Source organism: Pseudorasbora parva, chromosome 16 (genome assembly GCF_024679245.1).
Source record: "Pseudorasbora parva isolate DD20220531a chromosome 16, ASM2467924v1, whole genome shotgun sequence".
In the NCBI taxonomy this organism is placed as follows: domain Eukaryota; kingdom Metazoa; phylum Chordata; class Actinopteri; order Cypriniformes; family Gobionidae; genus Pseudorasbora; species Pseudorasbora parva.
In genome coordinates, this window is record NC_090187.1 from 17,973,266 (window position 1) to 17,996,044 (window position 22,779).

Consider the following 22,779-nt stretch of genomic DNA (forward strand, 5'->3'; position numbering starts at 1 on the left):
TAGGTGTAGGCTAGACGGCGGGCTGGGCACAGTGGGCGATGTCAGCTGTTTGATTTGAGCCGTGAGCTCGGACACCTGCTTCACAAGTTCCTGCACGGCCCGGGCATTGGCGGTGGCATGCTCCTCCTGCCGCTCCATACGTTGATTGTTGGCAGTCAGATACGCCTGTAATTCAGCCATCTTCGCTGGATCCATGATTGGTCAGATCGTTCTGTCGTGGGTGCTGGTGAGAAAGAATAGAAGTATCCAATTGCGAATGAACAATAGTTTATCACTCTCAATACACACTGTCGATCAGAACAGTAAAGTCCCAAGGCAGAAAGGCAGCTCAGTCCGTGAAGGGCAGGGCACTGGAGGTGTATCCGTGAAGCAGGGAGGCACGGGCAGACACGGTCGGCTGGAACCGGAACCGGAGCGAAGCAATCCCACAATGAACACGAAACGATCAGGAAACCCACAGGACACACTGGAACGATCTGACACAAGACTGAGTGAGACACAGGAATATAAGGGCCCGGTAATGAGGTGCAGCAGGTGAGAGTGATTGGTGATGAGTAATCAGTGACCACGCCTCCAACAACACCACACAACACAGACAGAATGAGACAGTGAATTCATGAACCGTGACAAAACCAGCACATGTCCAGGCCCATCTTAAGTTTGTCAATGACCATTTGGATGATCCAGAGGAGTCATGGGAGAAAGTCATGTGGTCAGATGAGACCAAAATATAACTTTTTGGTCATAATTCCACTAAACATGTTTGGAGGAAGAAGAATGATGAGTACCATCCCAAGAACACCATCCCCACTGTGCAGCATGGGGGTGGTAGCATCATGCTTTGGGGGTGTTTTTCTGCACATGGGGCAGGGCGACTGCACTGTATTAAGGAGAGGATGACCAGGGCCATGTATCACAAGATTTTGTGTTCAAAATAGCAGGGTGTTCAAATACTTATTTTCCTCACTGTAAAGAAGTTCATAAAGTCATTACAGTTGTGCTATTTTCAGACGTCAGAAGTTGAAGCTTTATTTTTCATGAATTTAGCCACTGTATCAAATATATACCTAAGGTTGTATTTGTTTTCTTATAAGAGAATAGAAAAATAAGCAGATCTAGCTCTTTTATTGTCTTTCTTTATGCAATCATGCTCTCTTTCCACGAAATGCAAAAAAAACTCCAGTTTTGTTTTCTTTCAGCTACGCGCCATTTTTCTGGCTGCTGTTTAAAGGGCCAGAGTGTGCTTGTTGTACCACAGAGTTGGACTATTTTCTTTAATCTTCTTTTAAGCCCCAGAGGAGCAACCATGCGTAAAATGCTGGAAAAGAGAGAGTCAATAGTTTATGTTGCAATATCGAGTTCCTCTAAGCTCTCTAGGATGGTGAGGAGATGAAACTGATGAGGAAGATTATTTACAAAGCAACCTTAGCTAAATTAAGTATACACAATACTAAGTAGTGATCTGAGATGTCATTGCTGCAGAATTTCATTTTCAATTTCAATTTCAACATCTATTCCATCTGACAGTATTAGGTCTAAAATATGATTATGGCGATGAGTGGGTCCTGACAAGTGTTGCCTAACTCCAATAGAGTTTAGAATGTCTCTAAATGCCAATCCCAATGTGTCTTTTTCATTGTCTACATTTATATTAAAATCACAAACAATAAGTACTTTATCTGCAGCCAGTACTAACTCTGATAGAAAGTCAGCAAATTATTTGGTAAAGTCTGTATTGTGCCCTGGTGATCGTTATACAGTAGCCAGCACAAATGTCAAACATGATTTATCATTTACACTACATACAGTTACATAAAGCACCAAAACTTCAAAAGTTATATTTTAAACTAGACTTGTGAGTAATACTGAAGTTATTATTATAAATTACAGCAACAACCTCCCCCTTTGACTTTTAGACATGGCTCATGTTTATAACAGTACTCTTGAGTGCTGGACTCATTTAAAGTAATGTAATCGTCAGGTTTTAGCCAGGTTTCTGTCAAACACAGCCCATCTTGATTATTATCATTAATCATCCCATTAACAATGTGCTTTTGGGCTAAGGGATTGAATATTCAGCAGCCTGAGCTTTATCATTTGTTCATCTGTATTATATATGTTTTTTTTATTTGTTGGACATCAATACAACTTTTTACCATTAAATGGTTTTGATGTTGTTGTTTTTGTTTAATTATATACTAATTTGGTCAATTTACTTACACAGTCTCTATGTAATAACATGTAGGTAAAAGATTCTCTATGTGTTGGGATTTATCTTATCACTAAGCCAGTACATCTGCTTGCCAACCATAGCCAAATTTATTCAAGGTTGAGCTCTAAAAATGTGTAAAATTACACACTCAGACCCTGTTGCGGGCCGCCGCCAGAGGGAGCCCAACTCTCAGTCCCTGAATTCCACCTAGCTGCCACACTGTGGGTATTCATGTGGTTCCTTTGGTTCTGCAGGCACTGTCTCTCCGATCATGGATATCGCTCTGTGGCTGTCTCGCTTGCTCATTCAGACCACCAGGCTTGGCTACATGAATCGGTTATCTGAATTAGTTACATCTGTAGAACTGCAGTCTTGGAAGCCTAAACGGAAGCCTGTCTTTCCCTTGCGCCGAGGCAACGAACCCAAGACTACATTGAAGAGGTAGTTCAGTTGCACACAAACATGGAAACTTGGCCAACTCTGATGGTGATGTCATTGGAATGCATGCTCAAAAGAGGCTATAATTAGATGTGCAACATGAGCGTCTTCATGTACTCTGGGTATGGCAGTACGGCAATGAAGCACAGCATCTCGTTCCTTTCTTTTTTAGGGAACAGGGTTACAGTCAAGTAACTCAAAATTTCCCTTTTAAAAGCTTATCTCTATGCTGCGGTGTTCATCTGTATGGGGATGATAATACCAACAAGGATGTGTAGTGTGTTCTCACAAGCACACACAAGGTCTCAGATATGGGCTTTGGATGTTAACTGAGTCCAGAGTAGCAGGAACATCCAAACTATAACATCTGCTAAATGTGTGCAGAGAGGACCAGCCTGCACATAGTTGTTGCAAGGGGGCACCCTTTGCCAAAGCTCGAGAGGAAGTGACCCCCTTGTTAGAATGAGCCCTAACACCTAGAGGCGAAGCTTGACTGCACGCCTCATAGGCTAGGGCAATGGCATCCCTCACCCAGTGTGACATTTTTTGACACACTTAGTGTCGGCTGCCCACCAGTTATGACCTCTGTAGCAAATGTACAGTTGTTCTGACTTCCACCACTGGCTATAAATCTGAAGAGCATGGACTGGTCACAGTCAGTGCTTTTTCCCTTGCTCCAGCTTAGTGAAAAGCTGAGGACAGGAGGCTTAAGGTTGGGTGATATAGAGAGAAGCAGAGGGGACAGGAACTTGAGCCCGCCCCTGTTAAATTGGCATGAACACATGTAAACAACTACCGGAGAGTTGCCCACCCGCACTAGGACATGGTAGCCCCTTGACTGCTGAAGAAAGTACTTCAGTGCCAGAAATAAAGCCATTAATTTGAGGCAATTGATACACCTACGATGACAAGATGTGTGCTTGTACAGAGCAGCACCTGCCTGACCCACTGACTTAAACGCCCTCCAACATGGATGTTATTCTGCTTGGCTTGGGCCCACCAAAAGCGCTGACTTTTTAAATAACAATAATCTCCCAGGCAAGAGATAGCGCAGGACCGTCTCTTCCGACTGGATCATCATCATATAAACATGCACAAAGACATAGAATAAAGTTAACCTATGAATTAATTAATCTCATGGAGATCCTTAAAGAAGGCTATTTCACTATTTAATTCCTCAGAATTATAACAAGTAAACAGTCTGGATGAAAGGCTGAGTATAATATATTAATACAAGCATCTAACTTCTCAAATCAGGCAAGTAATTTATTATTGAATTTGCCGCCAAATATCAGCCAGACAAGTAAACACGGACACAATCTATTTTTTTTCTCTTTGCTCTGTGTTTGCAACTGCAAAATATAACAAAATAATTTTAATTCTCAAAGTACACTGAAAAAAGATTTTCATTCAACCAATTAAAAAAATTTAGGGTAATGGTTCACATCTATATTTTATATCTTGAGCCAATGAAAAATAAATTACTTGCCCTAAACAATATTTTCTATGTCTTTAAAAGCTAATTTATATAATTTGGCACAAAGTATAATTTTCTTGTTGAAGAAAGTTAATTAATTTAAATTAGATTTTTGATCTAAACAAAAATATATAGATTTAATTAAACAGTTGTTTTCTCATTTAAGAAATATGTATTAGAAATTATTTGCTTTATCCAATCAAATAGATATAGATTTAATTAAACAAGTATTTCTCATTTGAGTTAATAGAATATATTTAAACAAATAAAAATAAATTTAAACAAATAAAAATATAGTTTTAATCAAACATTTTTTCCCGTTATTCTTATTAAAATGAATCAAAAACACATCAATAATTTAAGGCATCTATATTTATTAACTTTTACTTTCACATCCACAAAAGTATTTAAGGGTCAGATTTGTAGGCAAACATTGCCCTAAGAAAACAGCCTTAAATTGAGAACAATGCAGTGAATTAGGGAAATGCAAGCTGTATAAAGCATCTCACTATCTCAATTCTCATTGTATTTTAGGCTACAAATGTTATCCAACTGTAAAAACAAATATTGTTAAAGTCAGGAATTAAAAAGTCCTGTCTCGTAAACAAGCAGCTTTTAGAATGCTGCAGAACGTAGTACTGCAACTTGCAGGTTTAAACTGGGAGCCCCTCATTAAGCACAATTGTAGAGCTGGTCATAGAGCCTCCTCACTTTGTTGGACATGCCTTTTGGGTCTAGCTCCATGATGACTTTCTGGATATATTCAAATGTCAGTTTCAAACTCTTGGGATACTCTAGATTGAGAGAATAAAGGAGGCCCAGGAGAATGGAAACAGCATTTGCGACTGATGCCAACTTGCTCAGAACCTCTTGTCCCTCGAGTATGATGCCAATGTCTTTGGTTACAGCTTGTGCATCTCTGATGACGAAGATGGCCATGGTTTCCTGTTGGAGAATTTATTCAGCCCCTTCCTTCTCCGAAACCTGGAAAATAATATAGGGGGGTGGTTATATTCTTTATAACTGGACTAGAGTCAAAATAATCAGACACAAACATATGTATTTGGTTCTAAAACCCTGCGGCTCATGACGAAACGATGTCTTAAGACACGAAATGATTGGTTTGTGTGAGAAACTGAACAGTATTTATATATTTTTTACCTCAAATACAACACTATGTACTCCATCGTTCACATTGTTCACCGAGGTCAAATGTACACGATATGGCGTAGAAATACGGGCGAGACTTCCGCCGCTTGTATCCCATTCAGATAAACCATATTGTGTATTTTGACCTCACCCAGTGGAAGAGATGGCACACTCACGGCTGTTGGACATGGTGTTGTATTTGAGGTATTATGAGTTGCACGGTTTATTATGAAGTTGTTGGTGCATGTTTTTATTTTTTACTCTCATAGAATTACACCCCATTAACATGCATTAAACGAATGACACACTGAAACAGTTGGAGTAAAAAAAAAAAAAAATGTAATTTATGTTCTACTGAAGAAACAAAATGTCACCAATATCTCTGATGCCCTGGGGGTAAGCAGATAAACACCAAATTTTAATTTTTGATGACCTATCCCTTTAATAAACACTATCTTAAAACAAACATTGCAGATTTGGTTTATGCTCAAACAGCAACATTACACAACTAAATAAAAATAAAAAAGTAAAATCATACATCAACCACCCCTTTAACAGTCACAAAAATTTACCAGCACATGGGACTTGCAAAAGGAATTGCTTTTTCTATAAGAAATTAGCGTTCAGACTGTTTTCAGACATACATCTGAACAGTCTGACAGCTAACTTTAAAGTGGACAGCCTTAGCTAGCATTTTTACATTTCTAAAGTAACCTTGCCTTACCAGGAAATCTTTGATGAGGTCCTCCACTGCTTCTCCCATGTTAAGGACGAGACATTTAAGTACAATCTCCCTCTTTGTAGCAGTGTCAGTATCCTGCAAAGATAGTAAAGAACTGGTTTAGTCGACCCATTCATTGTGTGTGTGTTCAGGGCTTAACATAAATGCTTGTCTGGGGCAACTGGATTTCTTTAAGGGCAAGTGAAAGAATTTAACTTGCCGGACCGGACAAGCTGATAAATAGGTCAATAACAAAAAATAACTAGGGAATCACCAAAATATAAGAATGATTCTGAATTTATTTTAAGTGGCAATTGATAGTGGATAATAATAATAAAAATGTAATTTGATTTGTAACAACCCTATAGTGTCTTATTCTAGTTTTTATATTTTAATTTAAACATAGAAAAATCTTATTTAATAAGATTAGGTAAAATGCCCTTTATAAAAAGGTGGAAATATCACAAATATGCAGATTTAAATATGTCCAAGCTGATTGCTTCAGAACACAAAAAAAATATTTTTTTCCAGACAAGCACATATTTTACCCTGACAAGTGAATGACATATTTACATGTCCGAAGTATTTATACCCTTGTGTGTGTGTGTGTAATATATGTATATGTATATAACGTTATGTATATGCATTTTGTGTAAATATAATTACGCCATATTCACACCAGTGTTCTATCAGCTGTAACATTAAAATATATTTAGTTTCAGTAAAAAAAGTGCAAGGAATATTTAATACTCTGTCTCACCTTAGTAGAGTAAGGAGCAAGATCGCGAATTATTCGAAATTGATCGCCATCAGACATGTGGTCTGGTCTCCAGCGCCATTACTAACGTTAACGTTATGTAGGCAAGCGCCGTACAAAATGTCTACATGAACAGACAACGTTAAAACATCAATAATTTATTTTTATAATCATTCCAAAGTATTTTACGAAGCTTAAAAAAATATTAATGAGTGACTGGAGAGTCGTTCAACAGAGTGAAAAATGGCGCTGTCATAAGATATATTCAATTCAACGCTTAAACGTTCACGTTTACCATGGTAAAATTTGATGATTTTCTTACTTATGTTCCCTTTAGCAATCGGTCAGGCAATGATTAACGTCGACATGGTAAATTACGTTAACTATAGTTAATGTAAACTGAGGAACTATAGGCCCTAACGTTAACGTTACCTGACACCAAGTTAACAATTTAACTAAGAGAAAAGTCAGTAACGTTAGAGCTGCTACATAATATCTGGCATACAATTAACAAACTACTAAATACAGCATCACATAATAAATGGTTGTTTAACTTACCAGAGTTTATCCACGATGAAACTTGGTTTTCTCTGTTGAAGGTCTGCAGGAGCAGGAAAGTGAAGTGCTCTGCGATCGTAGATTTGAACAGCGCGGCCGGATAACTGGTCGAGATCTGTGTTTAATGCGCATGCGCGGGCCTGAGTGTAACCTTAAAACTTTACATTCGTCAAAACAAATATTTCTTAGTTGAACTCTTAATGAAAAGTATTTAGGTTTAGCAAAGTTTTGAACTAAAAAAAATTTACTTGAAAAATAAAACAAATAATAGTGAATTGAATTGAAAGATAAATTATTAATTGGATGAAGTACTGCTTGAAAACCTTTTTTCAGTGTAGTTTTTCTTTGTTTTTGTGCTCTCCAATGGCTTTACACAATTATCCCTCACTCGCTTGTTTTCCTGTTGCTTGTTCTTTTGCCCCAGGCAATTTAAAGACTACAAAAGAGGAGTTGTCATCTAACCCTTCTTTCTTCACTGGAAAAGGTGTGAACTTGCACTTCTCTCTCTCTCTCTCTCTATCTCTCCCTCCAATGTCTCTCTCTTTATCTCTCTAAAGTGATGGGATTGATTATATGGTTGTGGCTGGTGGCAAACATAGTTGAGATGGTCAGGAATTGTGGTGCAGGCCTGTCCTGTGATCTAAATGGAAGATATTTTTCAGAGAGCATGTATAAAGAGGGAGATGTGATAATTGGGGGCCTGTTTCCAGTTCATAATGAAGCACCAGAACCTGATCATGCTTTTACTGAGACACAGTCTGATGCTCACTGCCAGGGGTAAGTATAATGAGACCGTTTAAAAATGAACTATAAGGCAATTTGTAGAGTTTTAGAATTGTTTATTTGTATTTATTTGTAGAACTATTTATACATTCAAAATGTCAAAATGGTTTATCATGGATGGGCTTTGTTAACTGTAATTACATAGCCTCACCCTCACTTTCTACTCAGCCTAAAATACCTTTATTTTATTTTTTATTTAATAAACTAATTTATGTTGCCTGAAACAATATTTTAATTGTGCATATTCCAACATACTAGGATTTCATATCACATGAGGATGTATCAAATCATATATATTGTTTTCCCTCCATATAGATTATGAACTGACCCAATTCATTTATTCCTCAAACTATAAAACCTGACATTTTATCTCTTTTAGTGTTGACCTTCGTTCATACCGCTGGCTCAAAGCTATGATCTTCACTGTGGAGGAGATTAATCGGGACCCTGTTCTGCTACCCAACATTACTTTGGGGTACCTGGTAGCCGATACCTGCCTAGCTGAGGGCACAACACTGAGTGCTGCTTTAGCTCTGGTAACAGGGCAGGAGGAGACAGTGTCGGGCACAGAGTGCAACAGGTCTCCAATGGTGCCTGTCATTGTCGGTGACGCTCGTTCCTCTGCCTCAATAGTGGTGGCTGACACGCTGGGAGTTTTTGATATCCCCATGGTATAATGAATTAATACTCAAAGACCCATTCGTTGATTATTTCTTTCTATTTTTTTTCTATGTAATTATTTATTTCTATTTGATAATTTTTGGCTAATTGATAAAAAATTTACTACATACAGTATTGAGAGTCAATGGTTCATAAACTTTTGGAATGGGCATTTTTTTATAAATTCAGGAATGTTTTTTCTTGTGGACTATATTTAATATATATATATATATATATATATATATATATGTGTGTGTGTGTGTGTGTGTGTGTGTGTGTGTGTGTGTGTGTGTGTGTGTGTGGTGTGTAAAATATCTTGTTCAGGACACCACTAAATAAAAAATAACACATTTTGTATGATCTCTTTCATTTTGTTTTATTTTCATAATATGATGTGTCGCGTATGTGTAGCAATTTAGCTAAAGTGTCTCTAAGCATAAAATTTGCTTTATTTTATAAAGTTTTTTTTATTATTATTTATTTTTTTTTAACTTGCCTTAACTTGTGCTTTGTCTGCCCAGGTGAGTTATTTCGCTTCCTGTGCTTGTCTGAGTGACAGTCGCAGATTTCACTCTTTCCTGCGCACTGTTCCCAGTGATGCCTTCCAAGCCAAGGCCATGGGCCGTCTGCTGCGACTGCTGGACTGGACCTGGGTAGGGGTGGTTGCAGGGGATGATGAATATGGTAAAAGTGGTGTGCAGCTGCTCTTGAAAGAACTGGCACATTTAGGAATCTGTTTGGACTACTTGGAATTCATTCCTAAATCACACTCACAAAGCAGGATCAGGCGAACTGTGGAGAGGATCAAGAGTTCCACAGCTCATGTGGTGGTGACATTTGCCATTGCCCCTGACATAGCAGCCCTTTTCAAGGAAGCGGTGCTGCAGAATGTAACCAACAGGCAGTGGATAGCCACAGAGGCCTGGAGCACCTCTATTCAGTTCTTTGACCAAGAAAGCATTCCTCTTCTATCTGGTACAATTGGCTTTGCGTTGCGCCGAGCTGATATTTGGGGTCTTGGTGCTTATCTTGCCCAGCTCAGCCCTGTGAAGCAGCCAAATGAACCGTTTGTAAAAGATGTATGGGAAGAAATATTTGGTTGTTCGCTGGCACAGGACTGGCAGCCTTCATTTAAAATACCAAAGTGCACAGGCTCAGAGAGTTTGGAGAAACATGGTGGCATCTACACAGATGTTTCACAGTTGAGAGTTACTTACAATGTGTATAAGGCTGTGTATGCTATTGCCAATGCTATTCACAACATGATAGCCTGTCAGCCTCGTAGATGGCCATTTGAAAATGGAGAATGTCCTGATGTGACTCAAATTAATCCCAGACAGGTAGGAGTTTAATTATTTTTTATGTAAGCAATGCTTTTTAAATTAATCACTGCTGTAGATAATCTGTGCATTTTTTCTTTCACAGCTTCTGTACTACTTAAAAGCAATAAACTTCACAACACCAGTGGGTGATCTGGTTTATTTTGAAGATAATGGCGAGCCATCTGCTTCTTATGACATTATGAACTGGCATGTTGATGAAAGTGGAACAGTGAATTTCATCCAGGTTGGACAGTTTGATGCAGGCAAAGGACCAGGCAAGGAGCTGAACATAAACCTTAAGAAAGTGGTTTGGGGTGGGGGCTGGGCTGACAAAGTAAGAATCCAGTAAATTTTAATTTATTATATAATTTAAAATGTTTTTATTTTAAATATGTTTGTGACATCTGTAGTGACCACCCAGTCACATGCCTTGAAACATAGATTCACCTCTCACGATAGAGTCAGCAATATTTCTTTTATCTCTTCAGCCAAAGATTAAGAGATTGAAGAATATTACATAATAATTACAAAAATGCATTATACAGCAAGAAGAAAATATCTTGCTATACCGTTGCAAGTGAAAGTTATGAAGTTAGTTTTGATAGTTATAATATAGATTATATATAGTCATACAGACACTCAGACATGTAAGATCTAGTGTAGTAATTTTTAAAGCTTTAACTACTGATGACAAATCTTATTTATATTATATCTGTATATATTATCTGTATATAATTATGTTAATTTAAACTAAATGTTTAATAATAATTGTTAAACTAAAATTGCTCATGTGTACTGGATTAGGTGTATAATAATTATATAAATCATGTATAAATCATTATAATGAATAATCATCACAATAAATTCACACATCCATACAGATAGTGGCAGAACACCTCAGTTACCTTTCAGTCGGTCACGTTCGATGTACATGGGACGTCACCGATGAATTGGGATCACTTCAGGGAACCCCTTTCAACTTCGAGATGTAGAGAACAGACCAATGAACATTGGCATGTGAGATTTTAATATCACACTACGCCCTGCAGTATATAGCGGAAGAGATCGCAATGCACTGTTGTCATTCACTTCGGAGCCGAACAGCGTTGACGAAGCATTACTCAACTGCCTCAATACTCAACAAGAGAGAGAGAGAGAGAGAGAGAGAGAGAGAGAGAGAGAGAGAGAGAGAGAGAGAGAGAGAGAGAGAGAGAGAGAGAGAGAGAGAGAGAGCATGGGCGTAGATTACGCGGGGGACGCGGGGGACGTGTCCCCCTCACTTTTAATAAAATTTTCGTCCCCCGCACTTTTACTGGGTCTCCCCGATCCTAGTCGACCCGCTCCGAGCGGGATTCGAACCTGCGCGAGGGCGGGCAAGTTAACAGGGACGCTAAAAAAACAGCTTTCTCTAATCTCGGTTGAGAGCGCGCTTCTTGAGGTCACGGGCAAATGTATTTACATAGAAACCAAAGTGAATACATCAAGATTTAAATTCAGAGACAAAAAATGATCTATGCAGGACCTGTAATTTTATTCGAATCTAAATATGAGGAGGGCGCGCTCTCACAGAAAGACCAAAAGCGGATTCGTAGAGGTAATACCTCTGGAGCTGTAGCTGAGCTGAAGGAAAACAATCGTTATGAGTGATGAAACGTGACGACGACAATCAGACGATTGCGACAATATATGCTTTATGTGTGTTTTTCAAGTCATCTCAATGTAGGCTATTTATTGACAATAAAGTAGGCTATATGAATAATGCAGCTTTTAATGTTTAGTATCTTCTGCTCACCAAGGCTGCATTTATGTAATCAAAAATAGTTAAAACAGTACTATTTTGAAATATTATTACAAATTAAAACAGCTTTTTTTCTATGTGAATATATATAGTAATTTATTCCTGTGATCAAAGCTGAATTTATAATCATTACTCCAGTCTTCAGTGTCACAAGATCCTTCACTAATCGTTATAACCAAGATATAATAATCAAGATATAATCAAGATATAAGATATAAAAAATAATTTTATAATCAAGAAACATTTATAATTATTATCTGTGTTGAAAACAGTTGTGCTGCTTAAAAATGTTGTGGAAACCACGATAGCCTACATGTTATTTTTCAGGATTCTTTAATGAATAGAAAGTTCAATGGATAGCATTTATTTGCATTTATTAAATACATTGTCTTTTTTAATATTAAAAATATCACTTGTGATCAATTTAATGCATGCCTGATCAATAAAAGTATTAATTTCTCTCTTTTTTAATTTTACCACAAATGTTTAGATGGTTTCCACAAAAATTAAGCAGCACCTTGAGCAGCAAAACTGATAATAATCATAAATGTGTGTTGATCATCAGATCCTCATCTGAGAATGATTAGTGAAGGATCATGTGACACTGAAGACTGGAGTAATGACAATAAATTCAGCTTTGATCACAGGAATAAATCACACTTTACTATATCTTCACATGGAGAACAGCATGGTTTACATCAGAATATATCTATATTTTTTTACATTGCATAACATCTATGGAAACTTAATGCACAATTGTTTGTAGTATATAAACCAATCATAAAATTGGCATAAAAAATAGGAGAATAATATTATAGATATTAATTAGTGGTTATTGTTCAGCAGTGTATTTGATATCTTGCCCAATTAAAAGCAGGAGATGTGATAAATTATATTGGTCCAAAAAAAAAAAAAGGGGGGGGGGGGGGGGGGTATTACGACATTTCTGTCCCCCTCACTTCTGAAAAGATGGCTACGCCCCTGAGAGAGAGAGAGTGACACTGGGGGATCACTCATGTGCTGGCCAGACGGCACAAAAACAGTGCGACTGCACAAAGAAGAGAACCAACTGCTGTTCTCACAGAAATTTTTGCAAAGATTAAAAAAAAAAAAAAAGCAGATACAGGCTGCACCTAAATCCTGTATTCTTCCATGGTCTTCCCAGGGTGCTTTATTACTAAAAGAGCAGTTTCCTCACAAAAGAGCAAAATGGCGCGATGCTTCACCCTTTTCAAGATGTCAATCCATCTAGGGATGTTAAGCAATGACGGTTTGACCGTTGACGATCAAAGTTGTCGTTAAAAAAAAAGTGATCTCTAAATTAGGTTATTATAGACAGTGGACTAAACGCTACTATAGTTAGCCATCTCATTCCAAACTCTTTTTGTGTGAAGTGAACAAATCCCTCATACTCAATTTTTCATAATTCGCCTGTTTGTACTTAATAAACAAATAAAAACATTTGGCGCGAGGTCGCAGCGTTTGGGTTTGCAAAAAGGTTTGCAAAAAGTAAACAGGCTAAAACACTCGAGGTTAGAGCCAGCGCAGACGACAGTGTAGAGCATGCATTTCACATAAGATGGGCTTAGTTTTGGAAATATATTACATCTACATTTTAGTGGTAACACATAAGGTGTTGATCATCATCTTTTTTTATTATTGTTAGCACTACCTCGAACAAAATTGGTGTCTCTTCGGAGCTGTCATTTTCTTAAATGAGAAATGTTTCGAAAGGCTAGACAAATTCCTTTATTTTCAATGTGATCACCTTGTACCCAAACCATTTCAAAACTAAGGAGCCATTTGTCCTCCAATTACAAACAAGCTCCTCGGTGCCGCATTTGCAGGACTCATGTTTCGCGCTTTAGGGGATTTTAAAAAAGTGACGTGAGTGGAAGGGAGGCGCCGGGACAGTGTGTGTGTGTAATAGCGGGAGGCAGAGCGGCACAGAGATGCGACAGAGTTGCGAAATTGCAGGCACGGCTCGCGGCTGTTATTAATAGCGCAGCATATTTTAAACTAAATGGTTAACCAGTTTCAACCGGCTAATGAGGCTTGGTAAAATAAAAAATTAAATACATATTGGATGAAGTACTGTAGGTTTCAGTCCAGTGGTGTAATTCTTGCTTTTGATGCTAGAGATCCTGCGTTTACAACTTGGCTGTCTATACAGTTTTTTTAAAAAAACCTATACTTGCAAGTGACATTCTGTATTTTCACCATTGCCTGCTATATGTACTTATTCTGCTTATATTCTATTATTTTCTATGAGGGGTCAGTAGGCTCTCTTGGAATGTAGAGTAAGAGAGAAAAACAAATCAGCAGGCAAAAAACACTAATGACAACATTCTAGTATGGTGTAAATTGCTTTAGGTTTACTCTAAATTGTAAGTTTACTTCTATTCTGTATTAAACATTACAATGTAAATGCAAAGTTTTTGTAATAATGTTTTTCAAGTAAACTAAAAAAGGGTACACAAAGTGTGCAGGTGAATGTGTCAATTATCAAACCTCTTAGTATGGAACAGATACAGCCCTTTAATGGACAAAACCCTGCTGAGAGGGAAAAGATATGTCCTGGGAATGTGTATATGCTTGTGTGTATGAGGATGTGCCATTTACAGAAAAAGTTAAATGTATTTGCGTGTGGATTTTCTTTTCTTTCTGCTCTTCTTTGTGTGCTTGTGATGACAGATATTGTGTTATTAGAAGGAAGATGTTAGTCGAATTGTGTTTCGTCCTGTATTATTCAGGTTCCATTATCTGTGTGCAGTGTGAGCTGTCTTCCAGGCACTAGAAAGGCTGTACAAAAGGGAAAACCTATCTGCTGCTTCGACTGTCTTCCCTGTGCAGCAGGAGAAGTCAGTAACACGACAGGTATTACATATATATAGTAATTAATAACATAAAAAGAAATTACTTTTTTAACCTTGAACATTGAACTAGACATTGATAAAGGTGTGTAGGTAACAAAATAAATATATTTTTAATAGAAAACCAACCTTAACTATGAGCAACATTTTTTTTTCTAGACTCTACAGAGTGTACAAGATGCCCTGAGAGGTTCTGGTCAAACACTGAAAAAACAAGGTGCATCCCAAAGGTTGTGGAGTTTCTGTCCATGCAAGATACCATGGGAATTGTCCTGACAGTCTTATCTGTCACTGGGGCGACATTGACCACAACTGTTCTGGCTGCTTTTTTCCATCATCGTGACACAGCCCTTGTGCGGGCCAACAACTCAGAGCTGAGCTTCCTGCTATTGGTGTCGCTTACCCTCTGCTTCCTGTGCGCCCTAGTTTTCATTGGCCGGCCTGCACCGTGGAACTGCATGCTACGTCACACCCTGTTTGGAGTGAGCTTTGTGATCTGCATTGCCTGTGTCCTTAGTAAAACTGTGGTGGTGCTGGTGGCTTTTCGAGCTACCCTGCCTGGATCTAACCTGATGCAGTACTTTGGGCCCATCCAGCAGAGGGCAGGCATCTTCCTCTGCACACTTATTCAGGTTGTCATTTGTTTACTGTGGCTGCTGCTGGCTCCCCCTCTGCCCACAGAGAGTGCAGGTGAGCTTGGTGCTCGAGTGATCCTGCAGTGCACAGTGGGATCTGTTGTGGGGTTTGTGTTGGTACTGGGCTACATCGGTCTGTTAGCAGTAGTCTGCTTCCTGCTAGCCTTCTTTGCTCGAAAGCTCCCAGACTATTTCAATGAGGCTAAATTCATTACTTTCAGCATGCTGATCTTCTGTGTTGTGTGGATTGCATTTGTGCCAGCATACGTCAGCTCACCGGGGAAGTACACAGTGGCTGTGGAGATTTTCGCTATTTTGGCTTCCAGTTACGGCATGTTGCTGTGTATATTCACCCCAAAATGTTACATCATTCTGCTTAAACCTGAGAAAAATACAAAAAAGAACATGATGGCCAGATAAGGTTTACAAGTGCAAGGCTTTTGTGAAAAGGTAACATTTTACAGAGTGCAATATTTATTATCACAATAATAACAACAAAAATTTAGTTTAATTAAACATTCTTCTGTAAAAACAGGGTTTCACAGACAGGGTTTACATTAGCCCTTAGTTAAATTAGGATATTTAAGAAGCTTTTATTAATGTGCCATAGCAAAAATCATTACTGGTGTGTGTCTTGAGATTAAACAATAGCACGTATATATTTTAAGAGATATGAGCAAAATATCAGAGCAAGTTGCTTTCAGTTAAAACAACTTAAACATGCATTTTAGTCTGGGACTAGGCTTAAGTCATGTCTGTGAAACCAGCCATAAATGTTATAGGTGTGTTGTTTGTATTTTTGTATATGTGTATTTAAAAAAAATTAAGAAAATAAAATTGCTATGTATTATTACTATATAGATGATATCTTGCAAATTATATCTTTGTCAGCTGTTTCTATGTGAGATGAAACATTTGTCTGTGATGCAGTTTTGCTATTTGTAGTCCAGAAAAGAGAGATATTGAAAAATACTTTATTGCAAATGTTGACATTAAACACTTTTTCAAATAGTCAACATTTATAGTTTTACCTTTTATACCACTAAGAAAACAAACCAAACAAAAAAAATGTCCACATTAGTAGAAGAGAAAAAAAAATCTGTCAATCAATACCATCAAGTGCACAAAGCCTCATTCTAATACCATTTCATTTAAAATGTGACAATATATTCCATGAATTATACAAATAATAAAAAAAAAAACCGAATATTCTGGATTTTACAGTGGCTAAAAACATAGTATTAATATCTTGATCTACACCCAGTTATATCTTGATCTACACCCAGTTATTTCTTGTTCTTTCTACTCACATAGATTGCTAACTTTGCTTGACCTATAATAACATTTTGTAAAAATGTCCCCAACTCTTTAACTTGAAGGTGACTTATACAAATGATCTCCATTCTGGTCTATCATCCTCACACAGTTTTACACCATGGTGTAATTTACAAGTACTTGTTGAAAAAAACAGATAAGACATCTCTTTCATTGGGAATATTTTTGCTTTCACAGTAATCCTATAAAAGTTGCAGTTTATCAGAAGTAGGCTAAATCTTTTCCTTTTTTTTTTTTTTTTTTACTTAATCTTTAATTCCAAAGCAACTCTTTAAATCTGCATTCTCAATGTCTGGTCCTGTCAAATGAATAATCATTTTTTGTTAACTCAAAGCATGCTCCATATATTATTGGTTCATCAAGAAGCCATTTAAAGACCCTGTAAAGTCAAAATTATGTGTGTGATCTGAGTTAGTCACACCACAGAAAAATATGCTATTAACCACCCAGCCAAATTTGAATGATAAAAACGTCGCCAAGTAAATAAAATAAGAGATCAAAATCTTGAAAAAAATGAGCAGTATTTTTCTGCTCTCAAACGCTCGGGGTGTGTCCGCTGGCTGCGCCGAAACCACCCCCACTCGCGGGAAAGCTACCTCCGCCTCACTCAAATGTCACCGCTACAGCCGGAATGGATGTTCCTAGCAGCTTATTAATTGCTTATTAACTAACGCAAGCTCCCGTGCTGTCTCCATTCACAGAAACATGTCATGCCTGATGTCATTATAAAGCTCTCAGTCTCACACACAGCGCTGTCTAATCCAAATATGGACATTTTCTTTGTAGAACTAACCAACCGTCTCGGGTTATGACTATAACCCTTGTTCCTTGAGAGGGAACGAGACACTGCGTCGTCGAGTTACGACACTCTGGGAACGCTCCCAGCATTACGCTACTGAAGCATGAATGAAATCTATCCAACTGTGATTGGTGCTGCGTCATGACATAGGAGATGACGGTATAACCGGAAGATACAAAGCGACGCTGACACACACACTAGCTTATTTGCGATGAAGCAAGCACTCTGCCCGTGATAGGTGTGGCGACGAGACGCAGTGTCTTGTTCCCTCTCAGGGAACAAGGGTTATAGTCATAACCCGATACGTTCCCTTTATCGAGGGACTTGCACTGCGTCGTCAAGTGACGACACTCAGGGAACGAACTGCCCACTATGCCACACCTTGATCCCGTTCGTCCCAGTGTGAAGCTGGGGGACCAGGCACACTTAGGACACAAGCACTAAGACTTCTTCCACTGGGGAGACCTCTCCAATAAACTCTTAGAGCTCTGCTAGCAGAGCAGATGAAGTCTTCCCTCCTCCGCCGTCACGTGAGGTGGAGGATGGAAGGCCTGAAGAACCACTGACTGTGCCACATTAGATGGCACCTTAGGCACATAGCCCGATTCCTTTCATAGGATGTAAGATGGCCTTCACTCCGCCAGGGGGAAACTCCATGCAGGTTGGCGTGATAGCCAAGGCCTTGAGATCCCCCCCTCTCCTCAGAGAGGGGATAGCAAGGAGAAAAGCCACCTTGCGGGTCAGGGTCCTTGCCTCGGCCGACTCCAGTGGCTCAAAGGGGGCCTCAGCCAGCCCTTCGAGCACCACTGCCAGGTCCTAGGTTGGGACTCTGGAATAAGCCGCAGGCCTCATCTTCCAAGCCCCACTGGGGAGCCGTACAACCAGATGATGCCTCCCCAACGGTCCATCACCTATAGGTGAGTGGAAAGCCCCAATGGCAGCCACATACACCTTAAGTGTGGACAGGGTAAGCCCGGCAGAGAAGCGATCTTGGATAAACTCCAGCACTGAAGCCACTGGGGAGTTAACTGGGTTCACCTCACTTCCCCAACACTAAGTGGAGTAACACATTCCACTTTAGGTTGTACAGTCTCCTGGAGGAAGGAGCTCTGGAGCTGAGCAAGGTCTCAACGACACTTGTTGACAGACCCTCCTCTATGAACTGTGTGATGTCTGCTCCCTGGTTTTTGTCCCCGGGAATGTACATCGCCCTGAGGGATGGACAATTTCCCCCGGGACCACAGGAGGACCTGATGCGCCAGTCTGCACAGAGGGCGCGACCTCAGACCCCTCTGATGATTTAGATACGATGGCCATATTGTCAGATCGTATCAGGACATGGTGGCTGCGGAGGTCCGGGAGAAAGCTCCTCGGAGCTTTGTAGACTGCAAGCATTTCCAGGCAGTTGATGTGCCAGGAGGAATGCTGGGTCCCCCACGGACCTCTCACAAAGCGGCCTTCCATGACCGCGCCCTAGCCAGTGAGGGAGGCATCTGTTGAAACGGTTTTCCGGCAACACTATTGTGGCAAGGGGGGCGTGGTTTAGCGAGGTCTGCAGCGGGAGAGAGAGCCGCGGGACGAGGTGTAAGTGAGTGGGTTGGACGCAGATTGATAACACCTGTATCTTGTTCCAGTAATGGGCGTGGAGAGAGGATAAAACGCCAGTGGAACCGGAAGCCAGGGAGAGAGAGAGACAGACGGTTGATGCCACACACATCCAGAGACTGAGTTACCGGAAGCGCCGACCCGGAAGTGATGGTTGTTTATGAGAATCCACACCGTTGCGTGTGTTACGTTGATTTTGAGTTTGAGAATAAAGAAAAGCATCAACCGCCCAGCCGACCCCCGTGTCCTCTTCCATCCTTACATTCACGAACTTATTACAACTATGCTCCCAACACTAGCCCTAGGGACAGAAACCAAGGTTTCTTCCATATGACGAGGGAACGAAGGCATCTGCGCATTACCCTGATCATACGGAAGGGATTCCCCCTTGGGGAAAACCCCTTGGTCTTCAGCCACCACTGTAGGGGTCTCATGTGGAGCAGGCTGAACAGAATCACGTTGGACGCTGCTGCCATGAGACCCAGCAGTTTCTGAACTGCTTGACAGTGAGGCTGTGCCTAGCTCTACTCTGGAGACCTCCGCCAGTATGGTCTCGATACGTGTGGGGGACAGCTGACCCAGCATCGTTGTCGAGTCCCATACGACTCCCAGGAACGTCGTCCGCTGGGAGGGCGTCAACACACTTTTTTTGTGTTGAGTCTCAGCCCCAAGCACCTCATAGAGCTGCATCCATGCACTTTGTGAAGGTGCGGGGTGAAAGAGCCTGGCCGAATATTGGTACGCTTCGCCCCCGAAAGCTAACCTCAGGAACCTCCTGTGGGCAGGAAGGATGGAGCTATGGAATATGCATCCTTAGATACATCGTGACGAACCAGTCCTCGAACTGGGTCTGACTCATGATGGGATAGTGCATCTTGAACCTGAATCTCCTCAGAGAGTGGTTCAACTACCTCAGATCTAATAATAGACGCACCCCTCCATCCTCTTTGGGAACCATGAAGTAGCGACCGTAGAAGCCAGACTCCCTGTCTGGCGAAGGGATACACTGTATGGCCTCCTTTACCATCAGGGAGCACACTTCCTGTTTCATAACCTGCCACTGGGCTGAACACACCACCATTCAGACCACACCGATAAACTTCGGTGGTGGAATGCTGAACTGCAGTCTGTACCCTTTGCCCACAGTACACAGGGCCCAAGCAGATATATTCGGGAAGCATAACCCTGCACCAAGATATTCTACTAGGGGAACCTGCTCTCAAGGCTGGTCTCTGGTACCCACTGAGCCTCCTGCCCGACCCCCTGAAGTGGCCGACCGGCAGAGCTTAGTCGAGAAGGATTTTCGGTGTGCGAACATGTTCGCTGCCCAGCTGGATGTCATAGAAGGTGGAACACAGTATCGACATCGACAGAAAACTCCACAGAGGAGGCGACCTTGATCGCCCCCTGGGAGAGGGGGCTGGCCAGCAGGCCGCTGGGCACACCACCATTCAGACCACACCGAAGACCCCTGAAGCGCCCCCCGGGCAGAGCTTAGTTGGGGAGGATTTTCGGTGTGCTAACACATTCGCTGTCCAGCTGCAGGTCTTTCTAGAGGCGGCTGGAGCAGCATGCATGCAGCGTTTGCTGGAAATCAATGTGGCCCGAGCGTCGCAGACGGCGGATCACAGCATCGACTTCTAAAAAAAAAAATCCACGGAAGAGGCGACCTTGATCGCTCTCCGGGAGAGGGGGCTTATCTGACTCGACAGGGCCGTAACAGCTTAGGGCGGCCACTGTGAATCCTTAGATGAATAAACAGATGATAGGCTGATAATCTAACCCCTTCTCAAAGTCAGATAAATCTCATTTAATTCCTCAAAATTAAATGCCACCATAATCACCCCTCAAGTGAACATGGACTGAATGATAGGCTGAATAAACATCTCTAACTCCTCAAAGTCAGATAACGTTTCATTTTAATTCCTCAAAATTAAATGCAGCCATAATCACCAGACGATACTGTGTAAATATGTATTTAACTGAATCGTTATCTACTCGCTGCCTCAGCAAACGCGAGATTCGATTCGTTTACAACATATTTGGCTCTCATCCCTCGAAACGAAAGACCACAGGCATGAGGCTGAAACACTCGAAAAACGCAAGGCTGTAAGCTCCCCGATAATTTCTCAATGAACACAGCCAGCACCCTCAGGAGCTGACAGCATGCCTCGCACCAACAGCATCACATGTACACCGATCGCGTGTGTTCACTCTTATTTTATTGCATTTAGTCTACGCGCTGCCTCGGCAACGCGAGATCGTATACATTATGAAGTGGTGAGCTCTCGTTACTACTTCATTCCCTCGATGCTGTGCACATCTGATTCCTCGGATTTAAACTACTCAAGCATCTGGTTCTTCACCCGGGGGAAAAAGCCGCAATGCGGGCTTCTACACGGGGACAGAAACACTGGGTCACTATACAGGCAGCCCCCTCGAGAACTGCCCGAGTGCACTTATTTTATGAATGAAGTGGCGTGTTGGGTGCTTTAACGTCAACCGTCTCGATACTGTGCACGTCTAATTCCTCAGAATCAGACTGCTCAAGCATCGGGTTCTCCACCCCGGGGGAAGAGGCCGCAATGCAGGCTTCCATGCAGGGAAGGAGAACATCTGAACTGCCAGTGAGGCTGAGAAGGTGCCTCAGCAGTCCCAAGACCCGCTGACAAGTTCATTTGCGAGCCCACTGATCGCCGCCGCGCTGCCTCAACAGACTCGGGACAGAACCGCGGCGCTCGCGAGCCTGCCAGCTTCACAAAATATATATATATTTTTTTTGGACAAACAACACCAAATAGACAAACAATTCAAACACAGAGTGCTTCGCTGAAGAGCAAAAAGCTAGTGTGTGTGTGTCAGCGTCGCTTTGTATCTTCCAGTTATGCCGTCATCTACTACGTCATGACGCATCACCAATCACAGTTGGATAGATTTCATTCATGCTTCAGTAGCGTAACGCTGGGGGCGTTCCCAGAGTGTCGTCACTCGACGAAACAGTGCGAGTTCCCTCGATAATAGGACAAATAGTTATAGATGGACATATACAACAAACAGGGACAGTTCATCTGCAGTGTGTGTGACTGGTGTTATGTGTGTTTGTTAAGGTAGTTCTCATAAGGTAGTTCGCTAATAGCTATTGCTTTCACTACTAATTTATTCATTTATCAATTTCCATGTGTTTAAAATATAATACACTACTGATATTAATTAACTGAATATTTATTTTGTTTGTAGGTTGGGGTTTTTATAGAAATGTATGCAGTTATACAGTATAAAACTGTAAAGGCCGTTTTCTCAAAATGAGTTTTTCCTCACACAGATATATCCACTTCAGCAGCACATACAAGCACAATTTTTTTTTGCAGATTTATACTGAACTATATTCTGAAGGCTTTTACAGAGGGATTTGTTGATATATAATTGCTATCCTGAGTTATAGGTCCTTTAACTCCAAAAAAACATGGCAATTTTTTTTTTTCAAGGCTGTTGTCAGTATTCTCTAATTTACTTAAAGCTGCAGTCCGTAACTTTTTTGCACTCTAGTGGTTAATTCCTTTCGATCAGAGACCATGGCTGCAATCGATATGATTTTGTATCAACAAGTCACTCAAAGTAAACACTATCCTTCAGTTTACATGCAAATGTATTTATTTA

At 40.6% G+C, this 22,779-nt stretch overlaps 1 protein-coding gene and 1 long non-coding RNA gene across 2 annotated transcripts; one reads left to right on the top strand and one right to left on the bottom strand.

Annotated features, from left to right (window-relative positions):
- Positions 1 to 4,741: 4,741 nt before the first annotated feature.
- Positions 4,742 to 7,644, bottom strand: LOC137043582 (uncharacterized). The gene is made up of 3 exons (XR_010898526.1): positions 7,313 to 7,644; positions 6,001 to 6,093; positions 4,742 to 5,111 (listed from the first exon to the last, which is right to left on the bottom strand). It is a non-coding gene; the product is annotated as an uncharacterized lncRNA (long non-coding RNA).
- A 245-nt stretch (positions 7,645 to 7,889) lies between these two features.
- On the top strand, positions 7,890 to 16,067 carry LOC137043581 (extracellular calcium-sensing receptor-like). The gene is made up of 6 exons (XM_067419877.1): positions 7,890 to 8,089; positions 8,475 to 8,766; positions 9,277 to 10,095; positions 10,181 to 10,411; positions 14,629 to 14,752; positions 14,908 to 16,067. The coding sequence occupies exons 1-6, from the start codon at positions 7,917 to 7,919 to the stop codon at positions 15,801 to 15,803; spliced, it is 2,535 nt and encodes an 844-aa protein (XP_067275978.1). The 5' UTR covers positions 7,890 to 7,916; the 3' UTR covers positions 15,804 to 16,067.
- Positions 16,068 to 22,779: the final 6,712 nt, after the last annotated feature.